This window comes from Ceratosolen solmsi, unplaced genomic scaffold (genome assembly GCF_000503995.2).
Source record: "Ceratosolen solmsi marchali unplaced genomic scaffold, CerSol_1.0 scaffold2, whole genome shotgun sequence".
NCBI classification, from domain to species: domain Eukaryota; kingdom Metazoa; phylum Arthropoda; class Insecta; order Hymenoptera; family Agaonidae; genus Ceratosolen; species Ceratosolen solmsi.
The window spans coordinates 5,075,336-5,101,990 of NW_011948422.1; the positions used below are offsets into that span (position 1 = coordinate 5,075,336).

Below are 26,655 nucleotides of genomic sequence, written 5' to 3' on the forward strand. Positions count from 1 at the left end.
ATTATTTAATATTTTTCACGAGCTGAATATTTAATGTACATATTTTATTAGTCAAAAATAGTCAATAATAACATACTAATTTAGAATATAATATGGGTGATTAATGAGATGTTTTTCAAATTTTCCATCCTTTTCGTAATAATAACTCTACGTAAAGAACAGGTGTTAAAGTACGCGCACTAAAACATGATTGAAAAGTCGATGATGTAGTTTATTAAAGAAAGTTTTATTTTAAGCTTGAATACACAAATATGTATATATAAATGTCGAAGCGCCTAGCAGTAAGCAGCGTTTTAGGATAATACCACCTTTGTTAGAAATTAGTTTGAGATGAACATAAAATATCCTATATCTAAAATTTATTTTACTCCCTTAGCCGCTCAGACTTCCTTTAGACATTAAAAATGAGAATGCTAAGGATGATATTCTACTGGTAAGAGCTTACACTATGAAAGACAGAAAAAAGGGATAATATAAAAGAGAGATCGATAGAGAAAAAGAGAGAAAGTGAGATTGTGAGTGTTATAGCGAGTGGAGGGGACAAAAGAAAGAAAAGAAAGCTAAAGAACTACGCAGTAAATGGATGTTTTTGAAATTGGTATCTTACTTACACTATAAAAATATTAACTATATAATGAACACATTTGTTTTACTCTGCAACGATGCTGAATATTTGAAAGCATAAGTTCATTTTAATATAACAAACTTTGTTCACTATGCATTTTGTGGTAAAGTTAAAAACAATAAAATAACCAAGTGAACTGTAATTTTATTCTCTTTATTTTTTTTATTTTTTTTTTTTTTTCGATCTTACGTATAATTTAAATATACCATTAGTATATGCAATGAGCTTATATAACAGTATTTAAGAAATTTTTGCGTATTTACATTTGACTTGGTAAAATTTAATTTAAATTATAATATCAAATTTTACTTATCTGTATTAAACAACATAGAGAATGACTTAAAATTATACAATTTTGTATGAAAATCTTCCGTACTTATCAGACAAATTTTTTAATAAAAAAAACTCTCGAAAGTTGAAGAGAAAAATTTGATGAGCAAATAATGAAATTTGTTGTATGCATTGATACAATATTAATTAATTTTTTTAATTGTATCGATATTTGATATAAAAAGTCATCTTAATTCATTAATAGACGTAAATATAAATTAAGTTAAAATAAAATATTCATCATATGACTATATGTAATATAAGAAAGAGGATTCATTTTTATATGAATTTTGCATCATCGCTTATGATTATCTATCGTCGATACGAAAACTTTTAATTTTATATTAAAAACTGAGTATGAAATAAATGAACGATATACTTTCGGTTGAAAATAAAACTCTGCAAATAGTATTAATCTTTCTTCCCATTTTTAAACTCATACTTTAATATATTTAATCAATAAAATTTAATTATAATTGATTAAATAATATGACAATAATACATTAATAATATAAAAGTAATACTCGAATGTGTAATTAATTCATACCGTAACATTATAAAAAAAAAAAAAAAAAAAAAAAAAAAAAAGAAGAAGAAAAGTCGATTAAAGGTGGCAATTTATTTTTAATATCTAGTCGCTTATATATAATGTATCTTATCATCAATATCAAAATAAGTTAATAAAACGGTTAATAACATAACCGTATATTAATTTGTATGTAAAGTCCGTCAGACTTATGATAACGAAGCTTTTGTCTCTATGTATCTTCATATGCATTATTTAATTGGTATTCGAAATGTGGCTTGGAAATGCATCGTAAAGTCATTGACAATTATTCCAATATGAGAAATCAAGCACAAATTAGCTTTATACTTTTACCTACTAACTGCCAATATTAATTATTTATCAGCAACTTTTTTGCAGTTTAAAATTATCATTGCAATACTAAAAATCTCGCCTTTATTGTATATAGTGGCGCATTTACGATTAATTTCTCGAACTTTGGAATTAATTCAGTTGTATTTTCGAATTTTTTAAAATTATGTATTACTTTTTCGGATACTTTTTTCTTTCCTATAGTCTGTTATTTCAATGCAACTCGATAGTCATAACACACTCTTCCACCGATTTATTCCTATCTATAGTGATCAGTATTCAAATGTTGTAGCATAGCTATTACCATTGTTATCTGTCCTATTGCTATCTACAATATTCTATATTTCACGTTCTATTCTTCCTATTTTTTATTCACCTTTTCTTTTGCCATATAATTTCATCTTTTCTCGGTTAATAATATGCTCTTTTTTATAATAGTTGATGTTTATTGATAATTTGTACACATCATTATACTAAAAGTGTTTCTATTCTTTCATCTTAATTCTCTATTTTCTTTTTATTTATACAGGTTGTATTTTTTGCAGTATTTTGTGTGTTAATATAATTTACTAGGAAGTGTATAGAGTTATGCTTATAATATAGAACAAAAATCGATTACATGTTCATTTAATTCACTAAATTATATTGAAATTGCTTAATTATATAATATATAAAATTCATTATATAATTCAATATTTATTTATTTAATAATAATCTATTTAATTTAAAAAAAAAATATATATATATATATATATATTCTAGAATGAAAAATATTGTAGATGCAATGCACTCATACTTATGTACACGCACACACATTATAAATCTGTGATGAACACATTTAACATTACAAATTCAATTATTATTCAAATCAGCAATTGGTTGGGATTGCAATTTATTAGTTTTTATTATATGTACATTATACGTAACAATTTAAATAAGTATTTATTTTATAAAATAATGCTGATAAAAGGTTAGAAGATCAACGATAAATCGATGTATTGGTATATAATCTATAAAGGAAATATTTATTATTAAAAATAAAATGAGAGGCATTATTAATCTACATATTTGTTATTTATTACTCATTTATTACTCGCATACATCGAAGATCATAGGCAGATGTGAAATTATATTCGACTAAGTCGTTAAATCAATTTAAAAACCTATTATTCTTAACGCCTAAAAGAGACTATTTTATTTAGGCGAATACATTTTGCAGTTCTCAACTTACTCGTGTCAATAATACGATTTACCATGCACGATATGATAACGAATGCATTGCTCACGCTTATATTTGATAAATGAGTATATCACTGAACGATACTAGTAGAAAGAGAGAGAGAGAGAGAGAGAGAGAGAGAGAGAGTGAGAATGTGTGTGTGCGCGCGCGCGCGCGCGTGTGTGTGTGTGTTTGTTTGTTTGTTAAGGGGGTGGGGGTGAGAATGAACAAACGAGCGATGTATAGGGAATCGTGCGAGAAAGTGAGATTTAGCTTGAAAAAGTGTGGGAAGAAATCCTTATGGATAGGGAAAAAGATAAAACGAGTTTGAGTGATATAGAATGAGGGGGGACACGATCTAAAGCGAGAAAAAAAAATGCATGTACGTATGCATATGTATGTATGTATAAATGTAAGTATGAAAGGAATAGAGAGAACGGGATTGAGGGAGAGTCACATGCGAATGCATATACGTTTGAGGCAAAGGAAAAGGGCTGATGAATGAGAGGAAAATGGTCTAGAAAAGAATAACATAGCGAACGAAGGAGAAAAAAGACATGGATAAGTGCACAATGAGTCTTGCACGGTCGATTCGTATTCTTTTCTTCGACTACTCGTTCGCGATTACCGTATATGGATGCATTCTTTCTCTCGTCAAGTGGTATCGGTATAGTTGGGCTTGGTGGCGGGGCAGGGGGCCGATCAGGAAGAAGGTGTCGTTTTGTTAAGTAAGTTCATATGTGCCGACGGTGCAGGTGTTTACTATATAAAGCGGCTGTATTGATTCGTTAATGAAGCACTTAAACGAAGACTCGTCAGAGCTCGTAAGGGGTAAATTGCATTACGCATTAATGGCTTTTTAATATCACTGTCTGATGCTCTTTTGAAAAGCATATACGTATTTTTAATTGTGGTTTTTTGCTGATTAACCCATTAAACCTTTTTTAGATTGAAATAAATTTTTACTGATAATAGCATCTAACGCTAGCAAACAACGATAATAATAATATTAATCGTAATTACAATCGAAAATAAACTACCAAAAAATTTATTAAAAAAAGTCATAATTGTTATACTTGTCATACTTATTACATACATTATATTATTTTGAATTTGAAAGGTATGCAAAATGATATTCATAATTCTTCGTATTACATGTATATTGTATAGTGATATTTATACTTATAAGTTCGTAATAAAGTTGTTAAATAGAAATTTCGTTGTATAAAAGTATCAACATAAATACAAGGCTTCACATAAGATTGTTGAAAAAAAAAACTGTAATATACATAGTAGTAATAGACTTTGTATATAAGCATATAACTTTATAAGTATATAACTATAAAATAAGTATATATATATATATATATATATATATATAATAGTTTTACTCTATACAAAATCGTAGTGCTAAAAATGATCTAATTGATATAGTAAAGTAAATTCAGATCTTATAAATGATATAAATGATACGAATGATTATTATTATCTTTATCATTTATATTTTTTTTTAATATCTTTACTCATTTTTATATTCATTTTTACATTCAAATTTACATTCATACACACCAGAATCATTAACTCATTAACAGATAAAGTCGATCGTTAAGTCCCGTTTTTCTTACGAACCTAAACAGTTGTTTCGCTGCTTTTAATACATTTTATTAATACTACTTTAAATATAATATATTTAATATTATTATTATCTTATATTATTTCATAATAAACGAATATATCGATTAGGTAATAAAACGATTAAGTTGAGTTCATAGATTATATTAATTGTTGTCGATAATTTATTTTACAAAATTATAGAAATCGAGAATGCAAGATAACTAACGTATAATATATATTTTTTATCCTTGATGAAGTAAGAAAATTGAAATTTCACGATCGAATTAATGTTAATTGGACTCTGTGTATCTTTATTATCATTTGTCTGCCTAATAATTCGTATAAGATAGTTGCGATCGATCGTAGATCCGCCATAGTTAATATCAATTCGCGTCCTCTTAGCTTTTGAAACATACTCATCCTACTTACATATATACACGTATTAGGATTGCAATCTCCATATCAATTATGATAAATCGTGTCTCATTAGTCAAGGCGAAATTTAGGAAAAGGGGATAATCATGAAGGAGCGTGGTAGGTCACCATCTTTTGAAAATGGTCAAGGAAGGCTTCTTTATCTACCCCAGTTGACTTAAAATATATACTTGGTGTTTCGCATGCAACTAACTTAATCAGCGCCGACACCTTACTAATCGCACAGCTCCCTTTAAAGACTGTTGCTCGTGTGCATGCGTATATGGGTTTCGAGTGAATGATGGGTCTATGCATTGCACTTGTACCTTTCGGACGGGTACATTAGAATTGTGGCCGGTTATTGATAGTGGACTGACACGAGGACGGACAATACGTAGGCAGCGACTTAGGTGTTTGAGCGAAAAACTTTTTAACCCGATAGCACATTTTCGAGGAATTTCAAATGCTCTGCTATTATATTACTTTTTATTAATACGGGCGAGAAAATTTACAATCTGCATTAGTTTAAAATATTTCCTTAATTCTATTCGGTATATCTATATTTAAATTAAGCACTTGAAAAATAGCGCCCATTTCATTGAATGGGAGCGGATTTATGTAGTTCGAGATAGCAGAAGGAGTTATCTTTAACATTCTATGAGACTCCAGTTATTGTCAAGTTTCATATTATGATTCATACATTCCTTTCGAGCTTTATAAAATAAAATATTGCACAGCACGCAAAAGTATTGTTAAATGTAATTGTTTAATATAATTGATGCTTGACATTTGTGCGTTGCGCGTTGTATGAAATCAAAAGGTGATAAATGAATAATACATTTAATTTCAGTATTAGAACAATATAAGAAAATACTTGAATATACGTAGTGTGACTCATTGACCTAATATGTAAAAATAGTTAGTATCTCAAGCTTGACTGGACGTTTGGGTAAAAGATAAAATTTGATAAATTGAACTATGGTACATTTTTACTGCGGTATCAAGTAAATATTTTTAAAACTATATTGACTTTTAATTCCAAACGGTGAGATTACAACATTTTATTTAATTATTCCTTCGATGAAATTTATTGTGAACTACATTTATAATTACACATATTAATTACCATTATTCTTTTGTATCATGTTTGGAGACAATTTTTCACAACAGTCTGCCTCTAATACGAAGCATTTATCTTTAGGCTCAATGTATTTTGAAACGAATTTAAAAAATAAATCCACGTGTTAAATAAATGTCCTTATGTACGCGTGAGTGAGTGAGTGCGTGCGTGCGTGCGTGCGTGCGCGTGTCTGTGTCTGTCTCTCTCTCTCTCTCTCTCTCTCTCTCTCTCTCTGTGTGTGCGTGCGCGCGCAAGTAGCAATCGATATTGACAAAAAGTTTGTAAAAAAACGCACAAATTTATATCCACCCTAAGCTTTCATCGACGTTACGCTTAGAAATGAATATTGTGAGCTGACGGAAGGGCGATAAATGGATAGCGAAACATATGTTCTGATCTGTCAGAAATACTCGCCCTCGAGTATTGGTCCGTACATCCTGCTGGCTACCTTCCACACTTGGCTTTTCGACGTTGATTTCGGACGAAATAAAAAGAAACGATGGGAAGTGTACATGCAAAATAATTCGAGTCCGTCTGAAATTTGCAGTGGCAAACTTTGATAGAAACAGCGGAATGCACAGTTTATCATTTTATTCATACATACCTGCAATATGAATAGAAAGGAAGAAGAAACGCAGCATGAAATCTGTATTTAGTATAGAATAGAAACACACACACACACACACACACACACACACACATATATATATATATATATATATATATGTATGTAAACATGCAAATAATTTTAAAATATAATAAATTAATAATTATTATCAATCATGTATGTAAGACAGGTTAATTTACTAGAAAGGATTGAATTGTAACAGGTACATATTATTATTATTGCAACAATGCACAATTAGTTTCGCCGTACCAAAATATTGTAAATTATTAATCTTGGAATGAATAATTAAGAATATTACATTTTTCCTGAGCAAGATAATATAGTATATTTTAGAAAATGGTTGTCAAATAGTCTAATTATTATTTTCAAAATATAAAACATCGGAAGCGATGATGAAGCAAAAAAATTATCTAAATATTTTAAATAATAATAATCCGTATTAATTATTCAATTATATTTGAAGAGCTGTAAGAAATAACTCCTACGAGATGAGGGATGATTATTTATGTCAGAATAATATTTAGAATTAATTTTTTTTAATAGCTTGATTTATATTACATTAAGGCGAATAAATTTCAAAATCTTGTCTCTCTCTCTCTCTCTCTCTCCCCCTCTCTCTCTCTCTCTCTCTCTCTCTCTCTCTTTCTATTTAAAAATAAAATTTTTATAATTCCTAGCGGTAACAATTAATAAAAAGAATACAAATAAATTTCGTGACAATATAAATAATGAAATAAATAAATCTTTACGTTGGGATTCACTATCTTGGCGCCATCTGGCAATGAACAACCTTATATATAGTAATTTATAATCAAGTTATGCAGTTTTGAAAACTAAATCTAGTTGATTGTTGGCGTGTACTGTTAGCCATAACTGTAGTAAAATTAAATTGTAGCAATCGTAAAGAATAGTAATCAAATAATTATTTCTTTAAAATAACTTCATAATGAATTTCGTGATTAATAAATTAGGATGTAAGTGATGTACAGTTAGTAAAATTTTTAATATTTAAAAGAAAAATTTTTAACCACAAATGTAATAAAAATCTGTAATCAAATAGTCTAAAATTTATTCTAATAGCTACGAACTACGAAGAATTTTAATCTACCGACTTCCACAGTAAAAATAATCTATCATTAAATAATGTACGTTCATAGTATATACAAGTTTTTTCATTTAATATGACAATATTTCCGAAAGGAATCAAAATTTCGTCTGAATATGTTGCATGTAATGATTATTATTATTGTTTTTATTATTCATCAAAGTTACAGTACATAAATGAAAGAAGTTTTTATGTACAAAAAAAATTCAAACTGCTCTGTTTTTATATTTTAAATATTACTTGAAATTGTGAATATTTGATAGAATAGATTTAATAATTTTTTAATCAATAATTATATATGATATCGATTCATTATTAAAATTACTTGGATCGTATAATTCGAAATTGCAATGGTAAAGGTATAATAAACAGAAACGATTAGAAAGTAGCGATAGTAGTGGAATAATAATTCTTTCATTCTATAAACATCAAAATATTTTTTAAAAAATTGGTCGTTATTACTATTATATAAATTATTTATACATTAGTAAGGTAGTTAACGTAAAGTATCAGAAAAGTATTTAACATGATGTATAAATTATTTATCAGTATAATATATAGACTGATGATTTAAAAAGACAACAATGATATTCAAAAACATATATATATAAATATATTTTAATGCATTTTTTAAAAGTAATTTTCCACTAATTCATCGAGCGAATATTTATAGTAAAATTTAAATAACAGCAGTGTATTTGTTGTACATTTAAAAATGAAGTACCGAGGATAATAACTATTTTTCAAATATAATTATTATATTTTTATTATATTTTTCATAGAAACATTACTGTATTATGAAATTACGATATGAGTATGAAATAGCAGAAATTTGTTAAGCACGCACTTGCATATATTCCCGTTAGATGTCCCGAGATTATTATATAATAATTGGGCTAAGCAAAATTTGAATATTGAATAGTCATTACTTTGATAATGTGATGTTAACGATTGAATTAAGTTGATTGAAATTATAGCTTATTTAATACTATAAATATTTAAATCATTAATAACATTTGCATAAATCTTGTAAGCGCAACCAGAAGCCGAATTGAATTAGTTTTTTCGTTTTATCATTTTTTCAATTTAAATATTTTTTTTGTTTGCTTTATTAAAAATATATATGTTTTTATTAAAATGTATTTATCGTAAAATGCAAAAACTTAGTATTTATAATTTTAGGTGCATTTATAGAAAAGTAGGTAAATTTACACACAAATTTGATCCGCAAATACCTTTATTACATTTAGTTCCCTTATTATTATCGGATATCAGTACTTTGTAAATTGCATTTTATCATGCATCGAGAGGATGAAGGAATAGAGAATATATTAATACGATCGTACTAAATTGACACTTAAAAGGTTAATTGGATATTGACTCGCTAAGATAAAAGACTTGCATAGAAATAGTGACATTTCTGCTGCTATACAAATATTTATTTGAATAATAGAAAATAATTCTTCGAGTAAAATGTATATATATATATATATTATATTATTTATATTTGTTTATTAAACATACTAATATAATAGTTTCAAATGTATATAGCGACGAAATGTTTAAATATTGCATAGTGTAAATATGTAATTTATGCATGTAAAAAATGTAAATGCACATGTACAAACACATGCACACAAAATAAAAGTTAATTAAAAAAATAATTCCGTTTCAAATAAACTAAATTACCTTAGCACTTTTAAATATAAAAATAAAATGCTACGTTTATGAGCAATTTTAATCATTAAATAAATAATATTGAACCTATTTCAATTTGAAATATATCTACATTCACGTATCTAAAAAGCTATAATAATTTGCATAAAGCATATGTTATATATTATTGATTCTACAATTGAGAGATTATTCTAAAAGACGAAAATTGCATATACGTGTAAATTGATTAAATATTTTTATATTAACAATTCGCGATCGAGTAAGGTATGTGTCAATCAAGTTGTCGTTACCTACTGAAAAGTACACATAATGATAATGAGAAATGGCAAACTTTTTTGCAATACGAATGCAGAAAGCATTTAATGGAAGATAAAGTTTGACTGAGAGTTCTGAACTTTTAATGAATTTCCTTCTTCAAAATTATTAAACGATGATCAAAGTGAGCAATCTATTTGTGTAGACTTCCCGTTCTTCTTTCGAATTTTCATATATATAATAGTTACGCGAGAAGTGAAAAGTATTTGTGCATGATCAGGATAGATGAGCCATTTCTTATATTCAACATTTACATAATATGCATGTTGGACAAACAGCCACAGTAGTATAGAATGCTTTCACCTTAAAATCATATTTTACAAAAATAATTAGAGTAGATTACATTAAGCACTTAAAGTATATTGCATAATTCAGGTACGTACGTGTGCATTAGCGCTCACTCGTCTTAATTTACACCGTACATGGTTACACATAGAGGTTTTTTTTTCTTTTTTTTTTTTTATAATTTTTGAACTTTACATTATTATACATAATTATATAAATTTATGCAAAAATGTTGTTAAATTAAACAGCTGTGTGTATAAAATGTCATTGAAGGTATCTAACAAAAAACTTACATTTCTGCAGTCAATGAGAACTATTTCATTTATCATAAATATAAATAAATATAACAATTTCCTTCAAATTTCCATACCATGCCGTAGCATACCTGATTTTGTTAAACAGTTTAATATCAAGTATATTTTGTATAAATATTTAACTTACTTTCAAAATTTTATTTCAAATAGATTGAAAACTTTCCCGTTATTTCAACATTCTAGTAAATAATCCGTAGCTCCGAATGTAGCACAGATAAATTTAAATATGTGATCAAGCATACATTTAAAATTTTCAATATACTTCATTATATTAAAAATAAATTTTACCATTACAGCGTCACTACAGCTTGCTATTAAGAAAGTCAACATCCCTGAGGGGGTAAAAGTTGGAGAAGAGTACGTTATTCTCGATTGTGATTACGATCTTGGAAACACGTCGACCAAAGGCCTCGTAGTCAAATGGTATTTGAACAATTTCGATCTAGTATATCAATGGATTTATGGTTCGGCACCGCAGGCTATAGATCCTGCATCGAAATATATCGATCTCCATTATAAAGCTAGTCACGATCCTAATACCATGTATCGAGCTATGAAGCTGAAACAGCCAGATATCGATCTTAGTGGAAACTACACATGCCTCATTTCTACATTCGAAGACGAAACTTCCGCCAAACGTCCGATGACAGTTTATTGTGAGTAAAAATTGTAATATCATTTAATTTCAATCGCTGATAATTGCCTTGCTTGCAGTCGCGCGCGCACTACACAAATGCGCACACAATCTTATGAATATACGACTAGGAAAAACTACCTTAAAATGAAAAAAATATATTATATCTTTGTGAAAAGTTTAATTTATTTAGTTATATTGGTAGACTTAATTGTTACTCGATTGTTTTATCGACAGTTGTATAATATTTCATGTACTTAATATTTCGTATTAAAATTTAGTTCATCTTAAGCTTTTAAGTGATAATGAAAGTATAGTAGCAGATGTAAACTTAATGTGATAAATATGGCAGTTAATAAAAAACTATTAGAAGAAACTGTTTATTAAGCTAAACATATTTTACAAAGAAAATACAAATTTTGGAAAATTAAGTTATTTTGTTATAATTCTATAGTTATAAAATTGAAGGTTTAATATGTATTGAGTCGGTTAATTTTCTACTAAAATATATATTTTCAATAATATCATTATGAACATTGTAAATAAGTTCAAAATTACATATTTTTGTGACGCTGACTCTTCTTCTAGAAGTGTAGTTTAGATGTTTTCAATTATTAAAAATAACAACTATATTTATAATTAAACTAAAGTATTTATAAATCTCATTTACACACGATCAGACATATGCACAAAGAGAGAGAGAGATAGATAGATAGAGAGAGAGAGAGAGAGAGAGAGAGAGAGAGAGAGAGAAACTTATAAGCGTTATATATATAAAAGATATTATCCAGTAAAAAATGCGAGGAAGCTGAAATTTGAAAATACAATCTATGATGGCTCTTCCAAAAATAATTTCCATTCAATTTATTGGTCCCCTTTTAACTTTTTTAATACTTCTGGTAACTTTAATTAGACTGAGAATACTATTTATTAAAATGTTTAAAGAATTTAATCTAGAACTCAGTGAAATATCACTATAATAATTTAATGTAAGAAAATATTTTTTCACTCTGTTATTGGTTATGAATGTACCGACACGCTAAATATGATGATAGTTCAACTATTCTTGATTTGTCCGCTTTATTGTTTTTTTTTTCACATGATGTTTAATAATTTCAAAATATAATCCTTTATCCATTATGAAAATTTAATAATATTTTCTTTTAATATTCTTATTCTTCTTTTTATATACTTTTCTATTATAATAAAAATATACCAAGGATATTCTAAGAATTGTATAAGTCAATATGAATTTTCATTTAAAGATATACGTTCGACTAATATTCATCTAAGGTATACGACATAATAAAAATGATATTTCTAATTAATAAATAATAAAATATCTCACTGGCACATTAATGTAGCTAACAATATATAATAATAACGGTAATAATAAAGTGAATCGCCAAATAAAAAACGATGTATTATTAAATTTGAGTGCATATGTTGAGTTTGGCCCTATTCTCGTTCATTAAAACAAACATCAAGCCAAGGAAAATAAAATAATTATGTGCGTCAATGTACAGGCAGTTAAAACTACAGTCAGTAAATAATATTAGTAACTGCGTGTATTTTGTAATACCCGTATTATTTATTTCTTAATGAGGCGATAACAATGGGGTGTCAAAAATTTGCGGTCTAAGGCTTTAGGATTGTAAAGTACAAGCTTTTAAATATAATTACTCTTCATTAACAAATTCAAGTGAATGAAATCGAGTAAAAAATGTTTAAATAATAAAGATATACTTAAATGAGATATTTCATTTTTTGTGTTGAGTGTAACGTACATTTTTCATTTACATTCTTAATTCATGTACTTGTTTCTTTACTTTTTTAAAATGTTTTCGAATGAAATTTAAGAAGAATAAGTATTAATAACATTTAAATTCATTAAGTTTTCTACATTTTCTTTTACTTTTACTGTATTTTATTTACTCAACTGTAGTTTTCATAATTTGCAAATTATTTAATACATGTGTCCTATAATATTATTAACCTTAAAATTTAGTTTAATTTACTAATTTTCTTGTACTTTTTTTAAAAAATTAAAATAAAAATTTAATATACCACATTAGATTGTTATATTCAATAAAAGTAAATGATCGTTCAACGTTATCTTCAATTTTTTAAGACATTAACGTTAATTAATGGATAATAGTTCATTTAAGTTTTGTTCTATTAAATTGTAAATTTTATAAAAACTGAGTTACAGATCTTAGTTTTAATAGACAATATCGTATAAAAATTAATTATTCTTATGTTTATATAAACTTATATTAAAAATATTTTTAACAATAAAAATAGGATATTGAATCCTGTTTTTTTCTTAAAAATCCTTATCAATACACGTGGCAAATAGTACGAATATTATATGAAAATACGGGAAACTCGCGAGTTATAATGCATAATACGATAACGTATAATTATACGAAATCAAGAAAAATATTTATTTTTATTAATTTTTGTCATTATCGAATGCCTATTATATATTGTAATATTCTAATATTCTAAGATTCAAATCATTATGAGGAGGAATAATGTGGAAAAGTATGGGTATATGAAAAATTAAATTTTATATAGTCACCATGAATTTTAATCGTATAACTTCTAATTACATATAACGAAAATTTAAGTAATCGATTACAAATTAAACATTTTTAATAAATTCACTAATAATGACTAACTTATTAATTTTTAAAAATCGATTATTCTATAAATCTTATAATAATTTATATATTGGATGGTATAGTTAGAAGCATTAGATGTGTGTATTTTATTGATACAATATTTCTGGATTAAAATAATTTTTCATATTTAGTTGCATCGTGTTGTAGAATAAATTACAAATTCACAATATCAGTACTGTGTAATTTATTAATTTAGACCGATAATCATATCATGTACTGTATGTGGATGTTATCAACGTTCCACTTTACGTGTTTTATCTTGTAAAGTGTAGTGATATGCCTGGAATGTTCTTGAGAATGGATGGAATAAAACCGTTGACATCGCTGAACAAAAAGGTAGAGAAAAGATTAATTAGTCGAAGAAAATGGAGAAGTAGAGAACAAGCGGATAAATCCTCGGAAGCTCACTGAAAGACTTTTTGCCTTTCCATTTTCCAATACGCGGACACCCACGCGACAAGCTGGAAATTGGCGATAACGGCAGCGGCTTCAGTCTAAAATCTACTTCCCTCTCTCTCGTTCTCTTTTCCTATATTTTTAATTTCCTTCATTTTATTTCTCTCGCTTTACGTATAGTTTAATTAAATAAATTTTTGAGCAATCCTTTGCACTTACCGAGCAATTTATACTTGGTAACTAAATGTATGTAACATTGAAAATTTATGTATTCATCTATAACTTTAAACGAACATGAAATATTAATTATCAAATTGGCGATATTCAGATTATTTGACGAGCAATTTGAATTTCAGTTAAAATCAAATCTAATAGACGATATTATTTATTCGAAATGTAAAGTATTTATCTCTTTATGTATCTGTATCCGATTAAAAATGAGCCTGACAATGTATAGAATTCATTGAGATAAAATTTTTTGACATACAAATGCAGACTTAAACATTCAACAAAAAAACCTGGACATTTAAATATAAATAGAATAAAAAATATAAATTAAATACAAAAATAAGTTACAATATAATATTAATCGCCATGGATACAAATTCTATCAAATATTCTTCTATTTTATGACAGTTAATAGAGTACAACAAAAATGCACCTTCAAAGAAATTTGCAATATCTAGTTAAGGAAATTCTTACAATGATATTACGTTATTTATTACGTACTGTAATATAAATATATATGTGTACATTAATATAAATTTTCATATGTATTTTAATATTTGCTTGTTAAATAAATGTCTGAAGAAATTTAATACTCATTTTATACCGTTTATATTTTGAATAAAAATTATGATTTTTAATATATAATCATTTATTGTCTTTAAATAGCAAAAAATATTTCAAATATTTCATTAACCAAATCATTTAATAAAAAAATATATAAAGCAATTTTTAAGAGAACTTAGAATATATTACAATTTTATTACTTATACATACATTAGAAGTTAAGTATATAATTATGTTTTATTGTATGAAACCAAATTATTTGATTTCAATTTAAATGATAATCATTCATAGGAAGTATTTTACCTCAAAGCTTTCATATGCTTTTTCTTTTTAATTTTTTATGAAAGATGTAATTGTAAGCTTTTATTATGAATTATATATCCATTTGTAATTAGGTTGTAATGTTATTTAACCACGAGAAAATTAATTCTAAAAGATTTCTACCGTTTTTTTTACAAGGTAACATAAGAAATCAATCATTCTCAGACATACATATTTCATTTAAGTAATCTGAATTATATTTTTAATGAGATGGGTTATTCAAGAAATATCATTAAATCCAGAATTTTGAGAGCGAGGATCTACAAATAATGTTCTACTATTACTAGTGAACTTATTTCATGTAATTTCGTTTATAACACCTAAAAACACAAAAATGATTAATTATGGTAAAATAGATTGGCCGCTCTTCAATAATATTAAATATTTGAATATTGATATTTTACTATTACAAAGTTTAGATATTTTTAAAGCTTTTAAGAAATCAATGAAATATTAAATCGATCAATTAAATTCAAATAGAATTAAAATATATTTAATCATATTAATGAATCGGAATCGAATAAACTTAAATACATTTACTAATTTTTAAGAATTTTTAACTATATTTATAATATATATATATATATATATATATATATATATATATATATATATATGTTTATACTTTATACTATATCGATAAAAAGGCAAGATGATAAAAAAATCTACAGTCTTCCTATACAAGGTAGATTAGATTCATAGTTTTATTTGAAATATTAAGCTTTTAAATCAATGAAAAATGATTTTGCGCTAAACTGCGAGAAAATTAAAAGACAAAACTTTATTTAAGACTTTATTTAGCTGATGATATTTACTCGGAGTAAATAATGTATTCTATTTTAATAATATTACTTTTAACTATTTTGTATCAGTTTAATGTTAAATAATATAAATCCAATATTTGTCTCTTTTAGACAATTTCTAAATAATAGTGGGCCTTTTTATTTATGGATATTAAAAATGCAAATGTAAAATATATAAATGTATACGATTAGCTGCGACAATAAATATATATATATATATATATATATATATATATATATATTCATTTATTTCATCGTTCTTATATTTTACATTTATGGATTGGATAACATATTGGATATAAATAAAAAAAATACAAAGGATAGCGTAAGCAACAAAAATTATAATACAACAATATGAGCTCGACATGTTCTTCATTTATTCAAATAAAAGCGTCGATAGTGTAACCATCAAAAAGACGGTCCATGAAAATATTTGGGCTAATGGTCCACACTTTCAAAATATAAGCTCTGCTTTAACTTTTCTTTTCTTATTTCGCTCTATTTCTTTCATTCTCCAAAGTGTTCCAGATAAGTAGATGATTAAAAATCTTAAAGGACAGCATTTTTCGTGATAAATGAATTCATTCTGTTCAAAAGTGCAGTAATGATGACAATGACAAGGACAACGTCAACAGTCAAGTTTATGGAAGTGATGCTATAGAATAGTTTTCGCAATATCCTTTCTTCATAAATGATCAAAATAGTGTGTAGGTGTTTGTTTATATAAAAGCATATATATATATATATATATATGCATTCTTGTTTATATGTGGCAAAGAGATAATAGTAGAAAGAGAGGAATAGGATGAAGGAGAATGAAAGATAGATGAAGAAAAAAAAAGAGACAAAGAGAGAAAGGGAGGGAGAGCTTTGAAAGAAAATGTAGCTTTCATCGTACGAGCGCTGACTTTAAATTGTTCAATTTTAGCGTGGTTGAGGAGACTGAATCGAGTTTTTCAGATTTACAAAAAATCACTTACCCATAGTATTTTAGATAAAACTTCGCTCAGCAACTATTTGGTGAAAAGTTTCTCTTATGTGCCAACACATAATAAAATCCATATAAAATCCTGTGAATATGCATAGTTTTGATCGAACGTGGAATGTGTGCGTTGGAAGTAAAAATTTGCTAGATGTCTCGTAGAAATAAGTAAACTTAACATTGAATATATTAATTTATAAACGAAGAATATGCTTCTATGTGCCATTTAATGTACAAATATATAATAATCGTCAAATCATTACTTGTCTTTTGGAATTCAAGAAATAATAATAATAATCATTATCGCCATCATCATTCTCATTATCGATTATCTCCATCGTATTCATCGAATAAATCGTAATAGATATTACGACATGTATTACGATTGATTAAATAATTTTTATTATGAAATCATTGGACTGATAAATGATGAGCAGTGATCGATAATTATTTTATAATTATCCGCCAATAAAAATCACCACATAACATTAATGTCAAGCTTGCTCGTACGTCGCAAATTAATGAAATTTTAATATATTACTTACCCGCGAAGAAAGCTTCTAATAATTGATTGATTGATTGGAATCTTATTTCATTTTTATTTCTATACATATTAGGATTTCCCTACGTTATCCTTTTCACATCTGATTAAACATATGAAATTACTATTAAATTATTTTTAAATTATGATAATGTAAAAAATAATTATATTTATTTATTACACTTTAACATCTCATATTTTATTTTATTACAGCGACAGGACGAGAAGATGAATTCAAATTGTGGCATACAAAAAAGATTATCTCTGATATAGATGAAAGTATAGAAGTAACGTGTCAAGCTGTCGGTCTCTACCCTAAACCCACCCTTGATATAATCATTGAGTAAGTGAAGAATATAATATGATATACAATGATAAAACGAGAGAGATCGTTTATTAAATTTTTTCTATGTCAACACGCATGAAGGAAATCTTAAATATTTAAATATAAATCCAAGTTCATTATAATTTAGCTTATATCTCTATAAAACTGATTAATATATTACTTGTTCAATGTACCGAGTAATCAACATAACAAAACACTTTATAAATATTAAGACATTTATTTTTATATGGCAAATTATATAACGACATAATGATATAATGATAAATTTTTTTAAAGAGCGTATAGTTAAAAATTTTGATGGTGTGTTTTAAATGAAAATCTTCATTAATATTTATCAAAAATAATACCAGAAATATATAATCAATTAAAGGTTTTAAATATATTGCGTATTCCAAATAATTATATGATTAACAACTGACGTATTTAAAAAAATGTTTTATTATAAAACAAAATTAATAATATATACAATTATTGAATTCAATTATAAATTATAATTCAATTTTTTCCATTCATTTTCTTATAAAATTCTAAATTTAAAAATTTTAAAACTTTATTTTCTTATGAATTCAGTAACAACGATGTTACGGAGATATATCGACAGTCAAACATTATTTTTTGAAAGTTTGACAAAATATTAAAATGAAAAACTATACTTTTTTCAAAGTCATTATTTTAAAAGTAGAAAAATGAAACTTTTGAAACAGCATAGGAGGAAAATAACGAATGACAGTACATACATCTCAATTTGTAAATTGTATTTAGGTAAGACGAGTTCGAAGAATCTGTAATAAATAACAAACGTGATTCGTTATTTTGAAATAAAATTATAATTTTTATCATACTAACAGCTATCAATTTTTCTTGCCTTTATCTTGTCTTTATCTTGTCCTTTATCTCTGAAGTAATGACTCTTTAAATTGCATCTTTTTATTACAATAATCAATTTTACGTAGCACATTGAAAGGTAAAAGATAATAAAAAAGTAAGATATTAAGGAAAATTTTCGCATTTTGAGATGTGATTGCATTGCGTTTCAAGTGTTTGCATTATTAAAAACTTTATATTTATACCAACTGAAGAATCATTTTTAAATATTAGTCTTGAGATATTAATCTAAAAATAAGCCTTTACAATTCTCAATTTTATGAGTTAAATAACTATTTGTGTATAAAAATATATATATGAATAATAAAATTTTACCTGTTCTATACTTTAAAATTTATATTAATGAATATTAACATAGTGAAAGTTTTCTATAAATGAAATTTACAATAATGAATAATAATGAAAATAATTATGTTGCTACTATTTAGTGTAATTCATTAATCAATAATTAATAATAATAAATCGAAATTTTTAAAATTTTATTTTCAATTTATAGAATTATAAGCATTGCATTCAATTATATTTTATACTTAATAAATTAGTACATAATGAAAAATATTTTGATATAGGATTAAAATTACATTATAAGATCTGTCTTAATGTAAGACATATCTACGACCTACGAAACAAATTCATCGACAATTTTTAAAATCGAAAATACAATTAATGAATAATTCTTGTTTGATAATTTTCTTAAAAATTTTCAAATCTACCAAACTAGTTGAAAATATGTGCATACTTTCACGTGAAAGAATTATTCAAACTAATTTTCCAGAATTGTTCAATAAATGCTAGAAATTTTATTTTATTTAAATAAATATATAATGAAAATTATATTAAAATTTCATCATTAATAATGCCTCAGTAGCGTTAAGTATTACAAAAAATATGTATATGTATGATAATTATTACGTTATATAGAAAATATAATTTTGTTTTATAATAAATATTTATATTTTATTTGAAAAATTAATAATTAATTGAAACGATTTCTTGTATCAACTGAGCAATGTACACCACATAATTTGCAATAAAATATAATAAACAAATTTAATTTTTTTCATACAATGTTAATTTAAAACACGTAGTTTCTTTTGTATTTTTTTAATAATTTTCCGTTCGATTTAATAAATATTACTTACAATTCATTATTAAATTTTGAGAGACATTGTTTTATGAATATTTATAATTGCATATAATAATTTTGTTAAAATAAAATAATATTAATATTTATTTCAATTATCTTATATTAACTGCTGAATGCTGAATAATATTATTAATCCTTTAGAACAATCAATTTCCTTTTTTTTTTTTTTTTTTTTTTTTAATTTAACATATTTTTACATAATCTTTTCAAATGTTTATTATTCAATAGTACTCAAATAATAAATGTATTTTTTTAAATTATCATTTATAATCGGTAATGAGATCATCATTGAACGTTCTAAACAATTAATGGAAAAACAGCGAAACTTAATTAATTATATTATGCAGATTATAACTATAAACATTATAATAATTTTAAACTACATTATTCTATTTTCAGAGATTATTCAGACTTTAAATCACCAAGACCAATAATTACGGAAACAGAGGATGGACATTATAATATTGTTACGTACCTCACCCTTGACAATGATGACCTTCCAGATTCAGTTGTTATTAATTGTATTTTAGGAATTCCAAATGTAAATTACAATGCAACAAAAAAACTGGTTCATTATACAGCAGGTAAGTGAATAAATAAATGAATTCTCTACTAAACATTGTATTTGCGAATATTGACAAAATTAGGAACTTTTAAAGTTTTAGGTATTTTAAGCAATTTATAAATAAATATTCATCGGAACTACATTTTTCAGTCGACTACATTCATTATCATGTCAAACTATGCATGCATGTTTTTATGAAAATATTATTTTGAAATTTTTATTATACGTGTTTGCTTGTTGATTAAATAAAATTGACCAAATCAGTTTTGGAGATTGAATTGTAAAACTAATTCAATCGATGATGCAATACTCGAACCGCTCAAAGCAGCTCTTACTAATTAAAAATGAATTTATAACTTTTAAATATCGATGCTCTTAACAATATGTTTGAATTTCTTTTGTATTTTTCTAAAAGTTAACTAATAAGAAAATTAATTATTGCAAATTTTTGTCTCACTACTATTAAATAGGTCAAATTTATTTTATATAACTATCCATAAGTCGAATACAATTGCGATTAATTTTTATTCATATACAAGCTACGATTGTCATATTTTCGTAGCCGCTGTTTCTTTAAAAAGGCCGACAAATTTGCTAAATATTTAGTACAAAAATACTCCATTAAACTCTATAAATTTTTATTATTATTTAGCTAAAGTAATAAACTTTTATGCATATTAATATATAAAATCTTTATAATTAAATAAGAATAAACATCTAAAATATTTTCAATATAAAAATAATCAAAAATAATTTTAAACTAGCATTGAATAGAATAAAAATTCAGTTAAATATTATTTTGAACTAGAATTTGAACTTTTTTGCATTGAAAATACAATTTTATTTATGAATTTTATAAAAACTTTATAAAAGCTTTATAAAGCAAGAAAAATGTATTGCTATTAATTTAAAATCAGTATCTTGAATTTGAGAAGATTAAAATATGTATAGAAATACAGAATATTAATGACACAATTAACTTAATTAACCAACTAAAATAAATTCTATTATAATTTTTTTTACTTCGAATATTATTTTATGTCAACATGCTCTATACAACCTCAATTGGAATAGTTCATATTTTTCGGATTGACAAAAATCCGAAATTATTTTACAGTTTATATTATTAGATAAATTCGTAATTAAAGTAGATGGAGTATTATAAGGTACTAATATCTTCTTTAAATGACGTCTATCACCAATTTCTGTACTGTATTTTTTTTTCATTTTTTTTTTTATTATTTTTTTTTTTTTATCGTTTCATAGACTCTAGTGACAGAGGAAATTTGTATTATAATTTTTTTAATAACTTGATAATTAATTATGAATATAAACGGATTGTCTCAATCCCCAATTAATTTTTTTATGGTATTATGACAAACTACGTAGCAATAACGTTACTTTAATTTCCTTCAATATATGTCATGTATGGACATCTTTATGACATCACATTATATCCTTTGTAGAGGTTGAGTGTGTTGTGTGCTTACTTGATGGACGCGGTATGTGGTATTTATTGTGCAGGAAGGCCTACTACTCTCACTGCAATTGCCATTGGTGGCACAACGAAGCTGCTACGAAAAATGGAGATCCAGGCATTAGATATTTCACAAGCTGACGCTAGCAATGGTAGTGGTAAGATTTCATAATCAAGCAAGTCCGTCTTTATTATTGTATTTCTTTTACTATACTTTGCAAACTTTTGATTGTCTATACACCTTCTTTGCATGTAGTCGGAGAATGTAAATGCACATTTCCTAACAAATTTCGTTAATCCTGATGTAGTTTTATACTAGTGTACTATATATATATATATATATATATATATATACATAATACCTGCTTCATTGCGGATAATAGATACTTCAATTAATAAATCATAATGAAGCGATTATTGTTGTGTCTTGTAAATTAATATTTCCTCAATTTACTCTGAATATTCAGAATTATGTTAGATATAAGCTCAGTGGAATATATTTTTAAATACAATGTTTAATCTAAATTTAAATTTAATTTAAAAATAATTTAAATCAACATATAAATGAAGTGTATAACATAACAATTTTTTAAAAGTCTATTACAATATTTCAATCTTTGTAAAATATCAGTATAAATTATTATTTTTATAATATATAATATATTAAAATTATTGTAGTAGTTATGATCAAATAATTAATAATAAAGTTATTTAATTATTTGAAAAATTTATGTAATTATTTCAATTTTTTTCATATTTCTGTCATATTAAAAGCTCATTGTGTTGCATTAATTAATTATTATATTCTTTCTAATAAATGTTTCAAACCGGTGGTATACTTATTTCTAAGTAAAAGGTTCCGTCGTGACTTTTCGAATTAAAATTAAAAAAGGAACGAATGTAAAAAAAAGAAGAAAAAAAAGAAAAAAAAAAGAAAAAAAAAGAACAAACGTATTCAAGGAAGTGAGACAATGAACAAATGGTTAAAACTGCAAGTACAATGTAAGGAATTTCAATTGCCAAAGTTGTTCTTTTAGAATGGCATTGCTCTTTTTCCATAAACGGTTTTAACATTTCAATGTTCCACGAGTCGATGTTAACAGAAGAATGTAGGAGAAAGACAAAAGTTTGAGAAGTTCGACAAAAGCGTATACGTAAAGTACACCGACGCATCATCTTGTTATATTAATCTTGTTATATTAATATATTATGAATACCGAAGGTTATATATATATTGCATGAAAATGGGATAGTCGATTGTTCATTATAGTTGCTATTCTAAAATATACGTACTTTCAACATTAAGGAAACCGTATGGTTTAAAATTATAAAAAATAAAATTTTACATTATCATTGTAGAAAAGAGTCTAGTTACAAAAACTTAATTATATATATATATATATATATATATATATATATATATATATGTTCGCAAAGTAAATTAATTAATTAAATTTAATAGATGTAATTTATAGATGTCTTTTAAGTTTGAGCATTGATTAATTTTCATAACGATTTTAAATTTTTAAATTTAAAAAAATTTCATTTAGTAAGCTTAGTAAATGTTTAGTTAAATGGGAGAAAATTAAACATTAAAATAATATATTATTGTTTTAACATAATTCTTGATAATTTATATAATTTTAAATTCAGAGATTTAATTGAAAAATGTTAATATACACCTAATTATATAAATTTTACATGTAAATAATGCAATTATTATTTTCCAAAATGAATTTGTATTGCATGTAATTGGGCGAATGAATTTTCATACTAATAATATAAAATACTTACTGCCAACATTTTCCCAGCTGCATTAAAATGTCTAATATAATATTTTTTTTTAATATTAAAATATTTGCCTCCACGAAATGCTTTGAATAAAATTTAACTGACACCACCACCTGAAGGTAGATAATAGCTGATTTATACTTATATAACGATAATGAAAAACTAACTAATAATAATCCTCTGTTACCAACACGTTTTCTTATTTAACGTATTTAACGATATAAATTTAATATTTTTTATTTCATATCATTCATGCTCATATCATGTAAAATTTTCTAGTTATACGAAGTCTATGATATATTATCATTTACTTAAATCTAACATTAAGGCAACGAAGACTATTGTTTTCAGGTAAGTCATTTTTCAAAGGTTAGATGAAGTAGGTTGAGTTATATTTCTATATTATTTATGCATTGGCAATTTATAAACATTAGCATTTATTGTAAACTGAGATATATAAAGAAAAATAAAATTTGTATTGACATTTTCATATTTTGCACTCTTCTACATTCAGTAGGTAACCTATAATTGAATCGATAATAAAGCGATCGTTAAAAGTTCAGAGTTATTACATAAAATATTTTATGCATCTTAGGTAGAAAAATATTTCACAATTTGAGAATTATTTTATAATTAAATAAAATATATATATAAAAAAATGTGATGAAATTTAATTTATGATAAAGATATTTATCATAGTTTCGAATCACTTGTCAATCTCAGGATAATAAGTTTTATAAAAATAAAATTTTCTACCGAAATAATTAATAATTAACATTTATAAATAATAATGAATATTTTTATAATATAAATTATGGTTAGGAAATAATATCTAATCAGCAACTATTGTCCCACGAATACCAAAATCTTTATTATATATGATTTTATAGTTAGTGGTGTTAGTTGCATTGATTTAACAAAAATAAATGGAAAAATTTGAAAATCATTATGATTTTATATTGATCATTATTATTATTATTATTATTATTATTGAAAATTATAAGAATATTTACTTTGATAATGCGTAAGCCGTTGATAATTATTTAAGAGCTCCGAGTCCGAGTATCAATGCTTGAATGAGTGAAAAGCAATTGTTATTTTCAATATGTATTGACTGCATTGATCTTACTGTAATTACTTATAACTTTGCGGTGATCCAATTAAGATAAGTATGCTAATTAAATTGGAGCGATGATCGTTAAAAACGGCAGTCTCTCAACTTCACAAGGCATAAGAAGAGGGCCGCGTTATAGTAGAGTTGCGTATTTGGTAATGGTTCTTGAATTCTTGTTGGTCGGTGTCTGCTTTTATCTTCAGTCGAAGTAGGGAATATAAAGTAAGTGCTATTCGAATCTCTATTGAACGTTGAATATTAAAATCATCAACCGTAGGTTTGAAGAGGTGCCACTGCTTCGCTTCTTTTGCACAAAATTAAGCTTGATTTCCCTTTTGATACGAATAATATTGCGAATAAAATAAACACGTCGAGAGGAACTTTCATATTTCAAATTCAATGCCTTTAAATAAAATTTTAATTGCGTTTTATTTCGTAGGGATATTTAATTAATATTTAATTTAACGATTTTTGCGTAGGTACATTGAAAAAAAATTTGCTTGAATTAATTAAATTGTTGTATATTTGTAATTAAAAATCTTTAATCATATTTTAATTGTACTCTTTCTTTCTTTATCCTTTTTCTTTCTTTCATTCTTTCTTAGTTTATGTTTGCTTGCTTTTTCTTTTTATTGTACATTGAAATACCGTTTTCAGACATTTATAATGTAATTAAATTTAAATGAAATTATCTATAGCAGAAAGTAATTGAGTGGTTATAAAAATTATATATAAATTGTATGAAAAATTAAAGGCTAATATAATCATTGTTGTTAAATTAATGAATTAAGTTTATTATAAAATGCATATTATTATGGAAAGATAATTTCCAAAAGCTATTATAAGTATAAAAATATAAGTTTATTTTACTGCTGAAAAATGAATGGGCAATAATTGTAATTTTAACTTACTTACCAATGCGACTTGTGTCATCAAACAAAATGAAATAGAAATGCCACGGCAAAATATGTAACTCTGATAGTTATTTATTTTTACTCGATGATACAATCGATAAATATTATATAATTATTCTACATTAGATAATTATTCTCATTTACCAATATTGAAAATTAATGAATATTGATAAAATATATTTTTGGTATTTTCTTTTAACAGATCTAATGCCTAATGTTTCCGTACTGTACTGTTTCCCTAAATCGATTAATGACCAAAATTTCCAAGCGATTGATTAAAATGACTAATATTAGTTATGTAAGTTCGGTAAAACATGTAAACGGTTAAATCACTTTAACTAATTTATATTAAATATCACTTTGACAATTTTCTATTATAAATAACAATAAGGTAAGCTAACGAATCGTTTATTATGATGAATAATATTCAAATCATTTAGAATATTATAAATTCACAAAATACTTTTAATAAACTAATGTTATTTGGTATATCATAGGAATCACGAATTCACGAATTCCTCGAAAGTAACATTAAAATATATTACGAACGCAATTATGTATCAATTGATTAATGTCTGATGATAAATGTATTTTATGTATTTGGAAAGTAAGGAGATGCTGATTAATCCCTCCAAATTCAATATTTTAATTTTAGACAATATTTTAAAGATCTAAATTTATTTGTTAGGCTATTCTCTAGCTTTCTATCTCCATATCTATTGATGCATACTGCACTT

The 26,655-nt window shown here is 25.2% G+C and overlaps 1 protein-coding gene across 3 annotated transcripts in view; it reads left to right on the forward strand.

Moving 5' to 3' along the window:
- The window catches only part of LOC105361858 (uncharacterized), an 88,280-nt gene that overhangs the window by 37,024 nt on the left and 24,601 nt on the right, over positions 1 to 26,655 (forward strand). Inside the window, exons 2-5 of one of the 3 annotated variants that reach the window (XM_011499138.1) lie at positions 10,820 to 11,179; positions 17,893 to 18,022; positions 20,457 to 20,641; positions 22,147 to 22,257. In XM_011499138.1, the coding sequence (XP_011497440.1) occupies positions 10,820 to 11,179; positions 17,893 to 18,022; positions 20,457 to 20,641; positions 22,147 to 22,257 (786 nt within the window). The remainder of the gene's footprint in view (positions 1 to 10,819; positions 11,180 to 17,892; positions 18,023 to 20,456; positions 20,642 to 22,146; positions 22,258 to 26,655) is intronic. The other 2 variants (XM_011499139.1, XM_011499140.1) reach the window with 2 other exon arrangements.